Genomic DNA, 15,525 nt, shown 5'->3' with positions numbered 1-15,525 from the left:
TACCCCATGCCTTCTGACAAATTTTGCCCCTAGTGGTCATTTTCAATTAAAGTATTTTTAGAGAGAACACTCTTTGGCAAATCCATAAACCAACAACAGATTCATGTTCAGCGGGTTCATGTTATCCTGGAAATACACACCAATGCAAAAATTTTGGATAGTAAGCCGATAAAAATTGATATCTCCTGAAGAGGAAATATTTTAAAAACAGGCCTCAAAATTTTAACATTTTTTATTTTCTATATTCCTTGCTGGAATTCTTTTAAACCTTAGACGATTAAAGAACTTCATGAAGGCTATCTATGGCAAAAATTTGAAGTCTTGGTCTCTTTTCTCTTGGAAGATATCGAATAAAAAAATATTTAATTTGACAAATTTTGCCCCAGTCTCCCCTACTTCACAAAAATATTGTTGATTTATGAAGAACCTGTAGAAGTTATAAAGAAAATTGTATGCTCTGCTTAACAAGCATTACCGAGTACACATTTTAGATACGTAAAAAAACTGCGAGCAAAAATACTAATTTCTTAAAAATCGCCAATCGAATGATACAAAAACACGAAATTTTGGTCGACACTCTGCTTAAAGTTTTCACTTCACTTTTCTCTACTTGTAACACGGCGTCGCAGAATTCTTTATTTTATATAAACACCGTGATATCACTAAGAATAACTCTATAGAATTTTGCAAACTTCAGTGAAAAATTTTTCCATCTCTTCTGACACATCTTGTCTGGAAAGTCTGGAATGTAGAAAAAATCTACAGAATATCTACAGAAATTCGTCCAGAGATTCGTCAGAAAATCTGCCGAAATATTCTGACGAATTTTGTCCCAAGCCCAAATAAAATTCGTAAGAATATCTACAGAATTTATCTGCAGATATTCTGTAGAGGTGTAGATTTTCTCTACAGAAATCTTAAAGATATCTGCAGATATTATTTGACGGGTTTTGTTAAAGAGCATTATGCAGAAAAACCTACAATTTTGGAATAATATTCTTTGAACAGATGTATTCCTGTTCAATATCACTGGATATGACATAACAAAATATTAGATGTCTCAAAAGTCAAGAATTTTGTCCTTGATACATAATTAAAAACGTAAAACTTAGCGGTGGTAATTTTATAGTATGACGTTACATTTTGCGAAGTGGCGTATGGTCTGTATATGGAATATCAGACAATATAAACCAATTTTACAATATCTTTTGGACAAGATGTGCTTCAAAATCGAAAAGAATTTGCTTTTGTTTTTTAAATTTTAACCAAGCCAATACCAATTAATCCAATTTTAATTTCCAAATAGAATTCCTAAGTTGTAAATTGCAGTAGAAAACTATCACTTCTTACAGGGTACCGTCGTTGCGGGTGACTTTGCACGTTTTTTCGCTGTTTTTCAACTTTGCCCTCTAAAAGTGGATAGTTAAAGTGAAGGGAGGGGGGTTTTTGAGTAAAATTATTTGTATTCAGTTGTTAATGAATGGATTTTGTGCGACTAGCATTAATTTTATAAAATTTTACTATGTTTAAAAAAATCAAGAAAAAAGGCTTGCACTGGGTATAAGGTGCGGGTGACTTTGCACTTTTTAATAAATATTAAAAAATTAACAATTTCTGATAATAAACGACAATGAAGATCTTCACATCTAAGGGTAAGATGCATGAGATCTACAAGATGACATGATCGCCATCTTGATTTGACGTTTCTGTCCGCCATTTTGAATAACTGTCAAAATCTAAAACATGTTCGATTGGGTTGAAATTTTAGTATGTTGTAGCTGATATCAAGGCCTTTTCAGAACGTATCTATGTTCCGGTCTACGTCAAGTATTTACCTTGATACACAGGCTCAAAGTTTAAAAATTTGAAATATTCATATTTTGGCGATCTTTATTTCTAATCCTGAATTTTAAAACCTAAACGAAATGCCTCAGTAACCATTAGAAATGGTTGAGGCTTTTATTTTATATATTTATTTACTCTTACATAATTATAAAAAATAAATTAAAAAAAAAATTAAAAATGCATTTATTTATTTTTTTATTTTTTCATCTTTGCAAAAGTTTTTCAGATCTTCAAATAATATGCTGTTATAACGAAAAACATTACTTTTCTTTTTGTTTGTTATTTAGATCTCATCGCCTAACGATAATACTGCCTTTTTTGTGATGGTTTCGATAAAAGAAGCTCTCCGTAGTTCTGTATTAATGAAAATGTCAAAATTTTGAACTTAGACCCCCAGTATCCAGACAATCGCTTGACCTAGGTCGGATTTTATATATATTCTGAAAAGGTCTTGACATCAGCCAGAACATACTAAAATTTCAGCTCAATCGAATAAGTTTTTTTGTTTTGACAGTTATTCAAAATGGCGGACAGAATCGTCAAATCAAGATGGCGACCACACCATCTTGTAGATCTCGGTCATTTTATCTTAAGTTATAAAAAAATTGGATAATTTTTGGCCAAATACTTCTATAATAAAGCTTAAGAAAGTCCATTATATGTAATTTTATAATATAAATCATGCGTTCTTAGGAAGACTATAGTGAAAAAAAGGAATTTACTAAAAATAATGAACAAAATCGAAGTGGATTATTCTAGCCAGATAAATTTAGAATAGATTTGGGCAATTTACTTATCTGAAATCGATTTTGGAATTGCATCTTCAGATAACTTTTTCGCGGAGTCGTTTTTTGACAAAATACCTATACTAGGATTTCATTGACTATTACTGAAACTACAAGAATCCTTTTGAGGATCATTGTACCTTACTTGGTACTCAACATATCCCTATATACTTTGACATGTTAGACCGGATCGGCGAAGACTATCAATAAGTGCTAGAATTGTTCAAACTCTCACGAACAGCAGAGTGCAAAGTCACCCGCAACGACGGTATGCTATTTCTATTGTCCTTTTAATATGTGCCATTTCAAGTTTCTTTCCGTAACTAAATTTCTTGATAGAACTTTCAGGTTTTTTTCTTCATACTCAAAATGTATTTATATACAAGTTCATTTATTACTTTCATCATTTAAAAGCATAATTTTTCAAAAATGCAGCATACATTACAGTGCCCGAAACTGTGCTATTTATCTTGTCGCCACTGTAACTGTTATCTAGTCAAAAAATTTAAAACTACTTCATGCTGTCACTATAAAACGAAAAAAAAAGTTTTTTTTATCAGTGAAAATTGCAAATTATTCAAAATTCACGCACTGTAAGGTTGCTTTTTCAAAAGTGAAGTTGAGTAGTGTAACTTTGCGAATGGAACAACAAAGGTTTATTATACTAAATATCCTAGTTTTCTGAATCAAGTGGCTGTCTTTTATTCAAATATTCAAATTTTGTGATAAAAATAATCTAACATTAAAAAAAACAGTTTTAAACTATCCCAGATTTTATGCCAATTTTGAGATATTAATGTTTTTTTTTTCAAATCAAATATAACAAACTTTACATACAAAATTTAATAATGATTATTTATGAAAGTATAGTCACGTAATTTTCACAAAAAAACATGTTCTCATTTCATTTTATTTTCCATAATATTCATATAAAAATTAAAAAGAGGTTTTAAGATAAAAAATATTCGTTTTAAAACACTAATTTAATGAGTTGCAGTAACAGTAATTTTAAATAACTTAATTTTTCTAAATTTTTATGATTTTTTAATGATAAAAAATATTTTACAAAATAAGGAAACATTCTTGACATTTATATCGGTTATCTAGCAAATCGTGTGATTTTTCTTCAGAGAGAAAAATCATAAGTGTTTGCTCATCATTCACGTAATTTTAATTAATTAATGTTGACACTTGAATGAGTAGATATCAATTGTGCCCAGAGTATATAAAGACCCTACATTCTGGAGAACATTGCAGTCCCGTTAAAGTTTCCATAGTGGACCTTCCTCTTCATAGTGACAATGATTGGGATTAAATTGGGACTTTTGCTAGTGTTCAGTGTTCTTGCAAAGTGCAGTGTTAGGAATGTTCAGTCCAAGTATCACTTGTCCTCGAGGATTGATCCTGGTGTTAGATTTATCTTGGAAACTAACGAGTGTGCAGGAGTTGGTTATAGGATTGTTCGAGATAATCAAATAGTGTTTGAATCAACTCTAGGACACTTTGCTCCTCTTAGTAGTGCCATTGATCATGGAAATAAAATTATTCTCATCAGCAATCAAGATCAAATTGTGTTAGAGCTTGTGGAGGATACCCCAGCAATTTTCCTTGTGGATATCTCTCGTAAAAACATCAAATCGGATAAATCTATAACGGATTGCGTGTCTCTTGGTAAATTTATTAAATATAAAAATTATATTTAAAAATTTAATAGTGGTTCGAGTTTGAGGATTTTAAAGTGTTTGTTCATTGATGAAAGATTATTTATTAATTTGCAATTGTTAGGAAGAAATTCGCTGCATTGGTACGGGGGTCCTCAGCAAAAGTATCAGTACTGGCCAGTTGAAAAACTGACCCTACCTAACTATTCGTACGTTACCAAAGAGGCTGATAATGCTGCTGTTGCTGAGAGATATTGGGTCAATACTGAGGGAGCATTTATCCATCTTTCTGACACAACTCCCCTCTTCATCGATCAGAATTCCATGAAGGATGACCATTTGTGCTTCATTGCTCGTCAAAGCCTTCCTTACAACCCTAGACACCCAACCTTTGATTTCGAGTATTCGATTGGAGTGGCAAGAGATGCAAAAGCTGCTCATATGGAAGCAGTCCATAGATTCCTAGGTAGGCCTTCTGGCGTTCCCGATCCATTGATGGCTGCCAGACCCATCTGGTCAACCTGGGCCAGATACAAGAGAGACATCGACGAGACCGTTGTAATGAGATTTGCTAATGAAATCGTTAATAATGGCTTCACAAATAGTCAGTTCGAGATTGACGATGACTGGGAAATTTGCTACGGTGCTCTCGAATTCAGGACAAGTAAATTCCCAAACATTCGAAACACAGTTCAACAATTGAAGAATATGGGATTCAGGGTTACGCTCTGGATTCATCCGTTCATCAACAAGGGCTGTGAACCTTACTACACTACTGCCAAGGATAATGGGTAATTTTCTTTATCGGATATAAAAATAAAATTGTTATTTCATTGTGAGAATCTTCCGTAGATATCTCGTGAAAGATCACAATGGAAATGTTGATACACAGTGGTGGAATAGTGAAAAAGGTGAGGCAGCTTATATTGATTTCACTAATCCAGAAGCTGCAGCTTGGTATACAGGAAGATTAAGGAAACTCCTGGAAGATACAGGGATAGACAGTTACAAATTCGACGCTGGAGAAAGTAGCTGGCAACCTGACGTAAGTTTAACTTTAATCACAGTATAAAAATTACAAAAATTATTAGTTCAGGAGTGTTTGTCTTTTGGAACAGATAAATCAATAAGAGATACCTTATCAAAATTCAATATTTGCACAATGAAAAATTTATATATTGAGAAAAGAATCAACTAGTTTATCGGGAATGTATTTGATCTAGCTTTTCAATGTGTTTCAAATTATAGTGCTGAACTTACAAAAAATCGCATTACGAAAATAACAGACAGAAAACAGATTGAAAACCTAATGAAACTCCAAACTACAATCCGAAGTTAGAATGTTTCTTTAATTTTTAGATGATCTGGTATTGCGGGACAATCAGAAAAAAAGTTAAATTAAGTACTTATTAAGTACTTAATAAGTACTTAACCTAAACGTAGAGCCTAATTTTAAGTAGCTGTAAAACAACTAACTAATTACTACGAGTGTGATAAAGAAAAAAATTAGTAGGGGAAAGTAGGGTACATTTGAATTAGGAATCCTTTAAAATCGGCCGCTTTTCTCCTATTTTTAAATGGAACTAAACCTTTTGTTAATGCAATTTAGTCTAGTTTCCAGTTCTATTGAAAAGTAGGAGAAAAATCCCAATTTCAAAAGTGCCCCAATTCAAGCGTGCCCTACTTCCCCCTAGCACCTACTACCCAGGTCATTATAATAGTTCACTCTCACTTTCTCTCAGAGGTACAATCAATAGGCTCTTCCCTTTTATAAACCTCTTTTAAGACCTATTATTTAATATTCCTCTATCCTTAGGATCCCATACTAAATTCCCCTCTTGAGGAGCATCCTCTGAGCGTCACAACAGACTACATAAGAACAGTTGCGGAATTTGGACCAATTGTGGAAGTGAGATCGGGATTCAAGAACCAATACCAGGATGTTTATATGAGAATGATTGACAAAGATTCGGAATGGGGTTGGAATAATGGACTGCCTACACTTGTAACTACCCTACTGCAACTCAATATGAACGGATATCCTTTGGTTTTGCCGGATATGATTGGTGGAAATGGCTATGACAATCACATGCCAGATCGAGAAATGTTTATTAGGTGGCTGCAAGCTAATGTCTTCATGCCAAGTCTTCAGTTCTCATACGTACCATGGGATTACCAGGATGGGGATGGAATCAAAATGCAAGAACTCTGTAAACATTTTGTTAAACTTCACGAGGACTACGCAGATACCATTATTCGAAGATTTGAGAGGGCTGTTTCTCATGGGGAACCTGTAAATCCTCCTGTTTGGTGGTTGGATCCTAGGGACAAGAACGCCCAAACTGCATTCGATGGTAGGTTATCCAGAGGATAGAGTTTCTGCGGATTTTATTTATTACATTTTTTAAATTTATTTTCAGCATTCCTGCTCGGAGAAGAAATTCTAGCTGCCCCTATTCTTCAGAAAGGCCAAACGTCTAGAAACATCTACTTGCCAGTTGGACGTTGGCAAGATGGTAACAACGGTTCCATCTATCATGGTCGTCAATGGTTGAACAACTACCCAGCTCCTCTTTCAGTACTTCCTTACTTTATTCGTTTGCCATAAATAGGAGAAATAAAAATTGTTTTATTGTCTTCTTAATAGGTTTTTACTTTATTTATTTTACGAGGACCGATTTAGACTAATGAAATGACTAAAGTCCCTAAGGTCGATTCCGAAATTCAGGAAATATAGGCAAGGTTCCCGGTCCTCCCGATCAAAATCACGAAAGCCAAAATCCCGAAAGCCAAAATTCCGAAAGCCAAAATCCCGAAAGCCAAAATTCCGAAAGCCAAAATTCCGAATACCAAAATCCCGAAAGCTAAAATCCCGAATTCTTAAAAGTGTCATAGCTATTCCCACGATTTCACCTGTGCTTGCTGGAGACAAAGGGAAATTTTCTGTGTCTTGGAAAATTATTCTACAGATTATCCTGCATACCCTGCATATAACTTCATCCCTTTCAAGATTTTGAACATAAGGAATTTTGGTTTTCGGGATTTTGGCTTTCGGAATTTTGGCCATTTCGGGATTTTGGCGTTCGGGATTTAGGCTACCTCCATTGGGCAACTGTCTTTTTTTAAGCATCCTTGGTATCCCTATATAAAATTTACTGTCCATTAAAATTTATCGAAGGCTAGGTCATCAATGTCTATCCTAGATAATTAAGTCTAGTTTTTTTGATTTTACAATTTCTCATATTTTGAGCAAAATCGAAAACTTAGGATCTTAATGACTCAATGGTTTTACTAGTACTATCTTTGAGCTAGGTCGGTCATGTGTATCGAACGCCTGATTGAAATATATGCCAAGGAACCTACACGAATGAAGAATCGAATCGGAAGAGTCTTACTTAGAGTCTACTTCCGAAATAGACGAAAAAAGAGGACAATGTTCGATGGAGAATAGTGACAACTAGTGAAGAACTCTCTGTCCCTTTAATAAGAAGTACAGTGCCATTTTAGTTAATTTTTTTAAAGTGTGTTCTACTACTCCACATATTTTGGAGAAAATCGAAAACTTACGATTTTATTAATTTCGTGGTTTTTCTGGTATAGAAATTCCAAGATCCGATCATTTTCTGCTCATAATTCACGTATATACAAACTCCCATACAAATTAATAGACACTTACTTGAGAGATATCATTATCACTTGGCCCAGGCTATATAAGGCACTCTAATCTCGAGAGCTTCCAGTCTCTTAAAAAATTTTCTCAGTTAATCATCTTCTAAGAGTGAAAATGATTGGCATTAAATTGGGACTTTTGCTAGTGTTTTGTGCCCTCGTGATGAGCAGTGTTCAACCGAGGTATCAGTTGTCCTCCAGGATTGATACTGGTGTGAGATTCATCCTGGATACAGATGGAAGCGAAGGAGCGGGATATCGGATTGTTCGAAATGATCGGACTGTGTTCGAATCAACTCTTGGCCATTTGGCTCCTTTTACATCAGCCATCGATCGTGGGGATAATAGGGCTGTTCTCATGAGTGGCCTGGAGCAAATTGTCTTTGAAATTCTTGAAGATTCACCAGAGATTTTCCTGCTTCGTGTTTCTCGCAAAAGTATAAGTTCGGAAAATACGATAACGGACTGTATGTCTCTCGGTATGATTACGTAAAGTACTTGAATCATAGTCCAAGAACTTAATAATATTTTCGTTGTTTAGGAAGAAATTCACTGAATTGGTATGGTGGTCCTGAGCAATTTTACCAGTACTGGCCAGTACAGAGATTGACCCTATCTAACTATTCCTACGTAACGAAAGAAGCGGACAGTACTGCAATTGTGGAGAGATATTGGGTCAACAGTGAGGGAGCATTCATCTTCCTCTCGGACAAAACTCCTCTTTTCGTCGATCAGAATTCCATGAAAGATGACCATTTATGCTTCATTGCTCATCAAAGACTTCCTTACAATCCCAGAGTCCCAACTTTTGACTTTGAGTACACGATCGGAGTGGCAAGTGATGCCAGAACTGCTCATATGGAGGCGATCAATAGATTCCTAGGGAAGCCATCTGGTATTCCCGATCCATTGATGGCTACCAGACCCATCTGGTCAACTTGGGCTAGATACAAGAAAGACATCGACGAGACCGTTGTAATGAGATTTGCTAATGAAATTGTTGATCGCGAATTTCCAAATAGTCAGTTCGAGATTGACGATGACTGGGAAATTTGCTACGGTGCTCTCGAATTCAGGACAAGTAAATTCCCAAACATTCGAAACACAGTTCAACAATTGAAGAATATGGGATTCAGGGTTACGCTCTGGATTCATCCGTTCATCAACAAGGGCTGTGAACCTTACTACACTACCGCCAAGGATAATGGGTACTTACCAATCTTAATTTGAAATAAACTTATATTTTAATAAAATCCTTCTTTAGATATTTAGTGCAAGATCACAGCGGAAATACTGATACAAAGTGGTGGAATAGTGCAGAGGATGAGGCGGCCTATATTGATTTCACTAATCCAGAAGCTGCAGCTTGGTACACAGGAAGATTGAGGAATCTACTGGAAGTCACAGGAATTGATAGCTTCAAGTTTGATGCTGGAGAAACTAGTTGGCATCCAGAAGTAAGTTTTAAATTAAAATAAAGTTAGAAGGATTTTAATTAAAATTTAATATACTTGAAGTCCTCCTCATGAGGGCAAAAGAACGATTAAAAAATCTGTTATCACACTATTTCTACGGTAATGACTTATCAGAAAGTACTTGATAAATTTTAATTTATTGAGTTATAAAAGCGTATCAATTTAGTGACTAATCGATAAATGAATAACAGAGTATTTCATTGTCAATTAAAACTCAATAACTCCAAAATCCAGAAATATTGAGATTGTGCATAAGTTGGATCACGTTTTTACGCAACATATCAATTGACTAATCAGACTTGTTCTAATGACTTTACCTGATTACTAGGGTAAGTGTACCAAACTTCGGATGACTTGCAATTCCGGCCACTTTTTGTTTCTCAAATTTCCATGAATATTTTTTGTTTTTACTCTAGACTAGAGATTATACAATGCATAAAAATAACAAAAAATATCGCTTCGACAAATGAGATGATGTGAAAAAGACATTGGAAGAATTCCGGAAGGGTAAGGAACTATGAGAATAAAGGTGGCCGAAATAGGCCATCGAAGCTATGTCTACGTTTTTATTCATTTTAAAATGCACTAAGAATTATTTTGAAGAAAATAATGACGATAAACTGTTTACAAGGTTCCAAGCAACACTCCTTAAGAAGAAGTAATAAAAAAAATCCATTTGAATTTAAAATATTACATTTCAAACTTGGAACTTTGGCACTAGCATGCAACTATGTCGAGATTTGGCACACTTACCCTAGTGATTTTTTATTTAAAAATACTTTCTTAAATCAAGTATAGAGTCATTTTTAGAATTTTTTAAAATCTTCACTAAAATCAAGAAAATATAATTCTTGGAGCAAAATAATTCTATTTTTAGTACAAATTTCTATCGGTTTGAACCGATTAACAAATCACTCAAAAGGTTACGTAAAACAGCTCAGGATTTCTTGAGATCTTAGCGCTTGCATGCAACTATGCCGAAATTTGGTACACTTACCTTAATGGAAATTTTTCATATAGAGAAAAAAGAAACTAAAGCCCTACAAGGGGGCTGCAAGTTTACAGAACATTCATAGTTTACTAGTTTATCGCAAGTGGCGCCATGTGCTTTTATTAAAATATATTTTGGAATAATTAATAATGTTTAGGTTGTTTTGGTTACTAAGACAGTTTTTATACTATTTTTGTATGGAAACTTTGTCAAAAGAATTTTCTAACTCATAGAAAATGAAAAACAATTTAATTGAAATTGCAAAACAACATTCTTTTGACAAACTTTTAACAAAATCCAATTAACTGCTTTACAAACTTATTTACTATTCTTAAAGCAATATAAATTAAATTCTTAATGGTTCCGACACACCTTTTAGATCAGGAAAATTTCATAAAGTCAAAATTCACTTTCTCACTCTTCTTTTTCATTTGAGCATCACACCAAATTAAATTTAGTTCAGTCAAATTTTGAGATCGGAAGAGTGGGATAGATTTATGGAATCTTTTGAGAGAGAAAGGGGCGTGAATTTTGGTTTTCTGAAACTATACCGTGCTAAAAGATGTGACAAAGCCATAAAGCCATCCAATCGAATTTGGATTGCGAAAGAATGGGATAGATATATACAAAGTGTGTGAGAAAGGGATGTGAATTTTGATTTCATGATTTTTTTCTTTATCTAAAAGGTGTGGCGGAACCATGAGAAATGCATTTTGTATTTACTATGAAAAAAATATTTGCATACATTTAGGAGATATTTAAAAAAAATTATAAATAAGCTACCAATAGTAGGTAATTCGTATCAAATTCGTTCAATCCATTTTCACTTGAGACGGAACTCCCTGTGTAGGTGTTCAATGGCGTGAAACTCTCTAAAAAATCGGAGAAGATATCCTCTTCACTTTGTAAAATCATATTTTTTTCGGGTGTTCTCGAATAGAAAGCCCCAGATTTGAGCTTTTTATTAATCACAGAAATTCATTTTGATACTCACCAATACTGAACTTCATCATTGAACACTATCCACTCTGGTTCTTGGATAAACTTTATTTGTACTCTGAAGATTAATTATAAACACTTGAATTAAGGAAACTCGATTTGATTTGAATTTTTGACATCACTTCGCTTTCCCCTTTGAGAATGTAATAATGGGTTTTCAAGGTTGAAGAATAAAATGGTTCTAGAAAGCGTATTTTTCAACCAATGTTATCATGTTGGGACTTCTTAGAAAGGTCTTGGAATTACAGACAAATTTGAACTAGTTCCAATCGGTTATAAATAGGTAATAAACCGGTTATGAACCGATAAGCAATTTTTACTACTCGAACTCAAAAAGAGAGCAGTTATATAATCGTCTTTTTTTCAACTTGTCGCTGTTCTGAAGCTTAAATGGTAAGAGATATCGACTTCCAGTCTTCGATGACACCAATAAAAAAATAATATCGACTATCGACGTTTTTCCCTCTCTACCCCCTTTATCCCCTCCTTAACCAGGTTTTTGGTTTTCTTAAAATTGGCCCAAGCTTTTTCAAAGATTTTCGGATATATTTTAGAAGTAGTCCAGGCGAACATTTCGTCCAAATACACATATGATAGGAAAATTCGCCATTTTGAATTATTGAAGATCAGAGGTCAATCACTTTGGAAGCTCAATTTTTCAACCGATTTAGTTAAATTTGGATTTTTTGGAAAGATATTGAGATTTTGAACCTGACTGAATTGGTCTTCATCGGTAATGAACCGGTTTAGTACCGATTTTTTGATTGTCAAACGCTTTTGTGATTTATGAATTAATTTGATCTCTACACTGAGAGAGAAATCCGAAAAGTTAAAATAACATTCCGAAATTTTCCGAATGTTTATTTTACCCTGCAGTATTGATCCGAAATCGGTGTAAATATTATGCTTTTTAGGTGTATTAGGGGTTAAAGTTACCCTTTTTGTATTAATTTTACCCCTAAAAAGATGTAAAATTAACTTTAAAAAATATTGATATATTTTTACACCTGAAAGTGTTAAAGTTATGAGGAAAAAATGTTAATCGCACCCCCGTTTTTCTCTCAGTCAGTGTAGTCGATCAATAAATACCAAAAGATTATGCGAAAAACTAATTCCCGCTGAGCTCTATCTCGTGAGTTCGAGCATTCCGCCCGCAAAGCTGGGACGCTTTTCCATCTCTTTGAGAGTAGCGTATATAGCATATATGACATTCGAGCATTATTTAAATAAAGTATGGGAAGCTTTGCCACCATTTTTTGTCATAAATTGTGTCTATTGTTTATTATTATTCCCTACACAGGATCCGATGTTTAATATCCCACTTGAAGACCAATATCCACAAAAGATCACTCAAGATTTCGTAAGGACAGTGACTGAATTTGGTCCAATTGTGGAAGTACGAACAGGATTTAGGGATCAAAAGTACAACGTTTATATGCGAATGCTCGATTTGTATTCCACATGGAGTTGGTTTAATGGATTACCAACACTCATACCTACCCTGCTGCAATTTAATATGAACGGATATCCATTTGTTCTGCCGGACATGATTGGTGGGAATGGATATGGAAGTGATGTACCTGATCGAGAACTTTTCGTCAGATGGTTGCAAGCTACAGTTTTCATGCCAACTCTTCAGTTTTCATTTGTTCCTTGGGATTTTGAGGATGGGGATGGAATCAACGTGGTAGAAGTTTGTAGGAACTTTGTTAAACTGCACGAGGACTACGCAGATACTATTATCCAGAGATTCGAGAGGGCTGTGTCTTATGGGGAACCTGTAAATCCTCCTGTTTGGTGGTTGGATCCTAGAGACAAGACCGCTCAAACTGTGTCTGATGGTAAGATACCCATGGTAAATTTGCAATGGATTTAAGGTATATATTTTATTTAATTTTCAGCATTTCTGCTTGGAGAAGATATTCTAGCAGCTCCTGTTGTTAAGCAAGGGCAGAGGTTTAGGAACATCTACTTACCAGTTGGACGTTGGCAAGATGGTAATAACGGTTCCATCTACCAAGGTCCTCGATGGTTGGATAATTACCCAGCTCCTCTTTCTATTCTTCCTTATTTTATTCGTTTGCCTTAAATAGAAGATTAAATTAAATTAAAATATTCCACTGGGATAAAGTAAACTTGAGTTTTAATAATTTTTTCCTTTAATTTTAATTCACTAACATATCGTCGGTTCCGGAAAAGACTATTGTAAGTCTAAAATGTAAACTTTACAGGAAAGAGTTTCAACCCTTTAAGGACGACTGGGTCACCCGTGACCCATAGAGAAAATAATTTTTCCTGACTACCTGAAGTTATTTCTTTCTAATATTTTTTTTACCAAATCACAAAGTAGAAAGATGTAGGAATCTAGGATATTTTTTGCAAATCTCCAGCTACTTGGTATATAAAAAATATTTAAGCTCAAAAATAACGAATTTTCAAATTTTCACATTGGTGCTTGAATTTTAATATTTTTAATATTTCTAATTTTTTTTAAGCAAAAACCTCTTAGGACTAGAAACTATAATAACTATTCATAATATTTCTCAACAAAGTAAAAATTATAGTTTATTGGTATTTTCAAGAAAGCTTCATAATTTTTATGGGTCATATATGACCCAATCGTCCCGAAAGGTAAAAAACACCGAATTTGTCTCTAGTGAATTTTCGAAGATTTGAGGTTAGACTGTTTCATGTTTTTGTTTATATGTGCGCAAAATAGTTAATTATTCGTGTAATATTGTGTGATAATACCATTTAGCTGAGATTTTCCAGTGAAATACTGACTGAAGAAGGTAATATTCTGATAATTTATGAGATACTTCTGCGTATATGTTGTAAATTCATGACTTTTTACTCTTGTACATGACTTCAAAAATGGAAAAAAAATTTCATGATCAATGAACCCGAAATGATCCACATATTATGCCCGGAAGATAGCGATGATGCCGACAATCTTGTCCTGAACGGAAGCGACATAATATATTTGGAACAAGACGTAGATGAAATGGACTTTGAAGTCCTCATCGTGAACGCATCAACTCCGGAAGAACTCCCGGATTCACAGCAATGTGCAACTGTAGGTCTGAAATTCCCAGAGACAAGCAACATTGCACCTACCCATTACCATCAAGCATGATTCGAAGAAAACCGAGGTGCACATGGTGCTATCAGAAAAAAAAGGATTATAAGACCAATTGTATTTGTGAGGCATGCGACATTTATCTCTGTGTTTCGATGAATATCATAAAAATTAATTGTTAAATTAACATTTTTTCATAAAAATTATTGTTTTTGTGTACAAGTCCTCAAGAGTCTTTGAGACCAAAAATTGAATGAGATATTTTTAAATGAATTTTTGATCGTTTTAATTTTTACTCGTACTCTAAATATTTTTTTTTTATTATTACAAATATATTCAAGTTATTTATCTTTCAAAAATAACAGGGTAAACGAATAAACTAGTCGTCTGGAAAATTTTGTGCTTTTTTACCTTTAAGGACGATTGGGTCATATATGACCCATAGTTTTCCAGGACTCCTAGGGATGGGAAAATTTCTTTTTAACCATAAATCTCTTATATTTAGGCTAAAATATCGAGAAAAACTTGATTTCATTGAATTTCGCTCAGCGGAAAGCTCTCATTCTTAAAGGATTAAAGTTTGACAGCTAAAATTTATTTTCATTAATTTCACTGCAATTAGTATACTTTCAGATTTTGAAACTATTTTATCATACTTACGCATTAAATATCTTCTAGTTAACACTACTTTGAAATTAATTATAGCAAAATTGTGGGCAAAAAACTCAATAATTGGGCACGCTGATTTTAAGTTTTTTTTTCTTGTGACTTTTGCAGGAATATTTTAATCAACATAAAATTTTGTGGGGATATAGATCTAAGGTTTCTGCATCCAATGATACCATCTTTTTATACTATTGTAAGTAGACTTAAAATAGTCTTCTTCGGAACCGACGAAATTGGAAAATTCTAAAATACCGCGAAAATCTGACCGTTACTTTCCCGCGTAAAATTGAAATAAAGTTTACTGAGTATTTCCGATAGAGGCGCTAGTGCACTTCGCCAGGTTGAAAACCGCAGC

The 15,525-nt window shown here is 34.0% G+C and overlaps 2 protein-coding genes across 2 annotated transcripts in view; both read left to right on the top strand.

Moving 5' to 3' along the window:
- The first annotated feature begins 3,882 nt into the window (after positions 1-3,882).
- On the top strand, positions 3,883-6,935 carry LOC129798649 (myogenesis-regulating glycosidase-like). The gene is made up of 5 exons (XM_055841908.1): positions 3,883-4,301; positions 4,416-5,082; positions 5,144-5,336; positions 6,108-6,645; positions 6,712-6,935. The coding sequence occupies exons 1-5, from the start codon at positions 3,932-3,934 to the stop codon at positions 6,897-6,899; spliced, it is 1,956 nt and encodes a 651-aa protein (XP_055697883.1). The 5' UTR covers positions 3,883-3,931; the 3' UTR covers positions 6,900-6,935.
- A 938-nt stretch (positions 6,936-7,873) lies between these two features.
- Positions 7,874-15,525, top strand: part of LOC129798634 (myogenesis-regulating glycosidase-like) — a 10,148-nt gene continuing 2,496 nt past the window's right edge. The window contains exons 1-3 of the mRNA XM_055841883.1: positions 7,874-8,439; positions 8,502-9,168; positions 9,225-9,417. Of these exons, the coding sequence (XP_055697858.1) occupies positions 8,076-8,439; positions 8,502-9,168; positions 9,225-9,417 (1,224 nt within the window). The 5' untranslated portion in view covers positions 7,874-8,075. The remainder of the gene's footprint in view (positions 8,440-8,501; positions 9,169-9,224; positions 9,418-15,525) is intronic.

The sequence above is a fragment of the Phlebotomus papatasi genome, chromosome 1, assembly GCF_024763615.1.
Source record: "Phlebotomus papatasi isolate M1 chromosome 1, Ppap_2.1, whole genome shotgun sequence".
NCBI classification, from domain to species: Eukaryota; Metazoa; Arthropoda; class Insecta; order Diptera; family Psychodidae; genus Phlebotomus; species Phlebotomus papatasi.
Note: the sequence above shows the minus strand (reverse complement) of the source record. Positions and strands in the feature narration are given on the sequence as shown.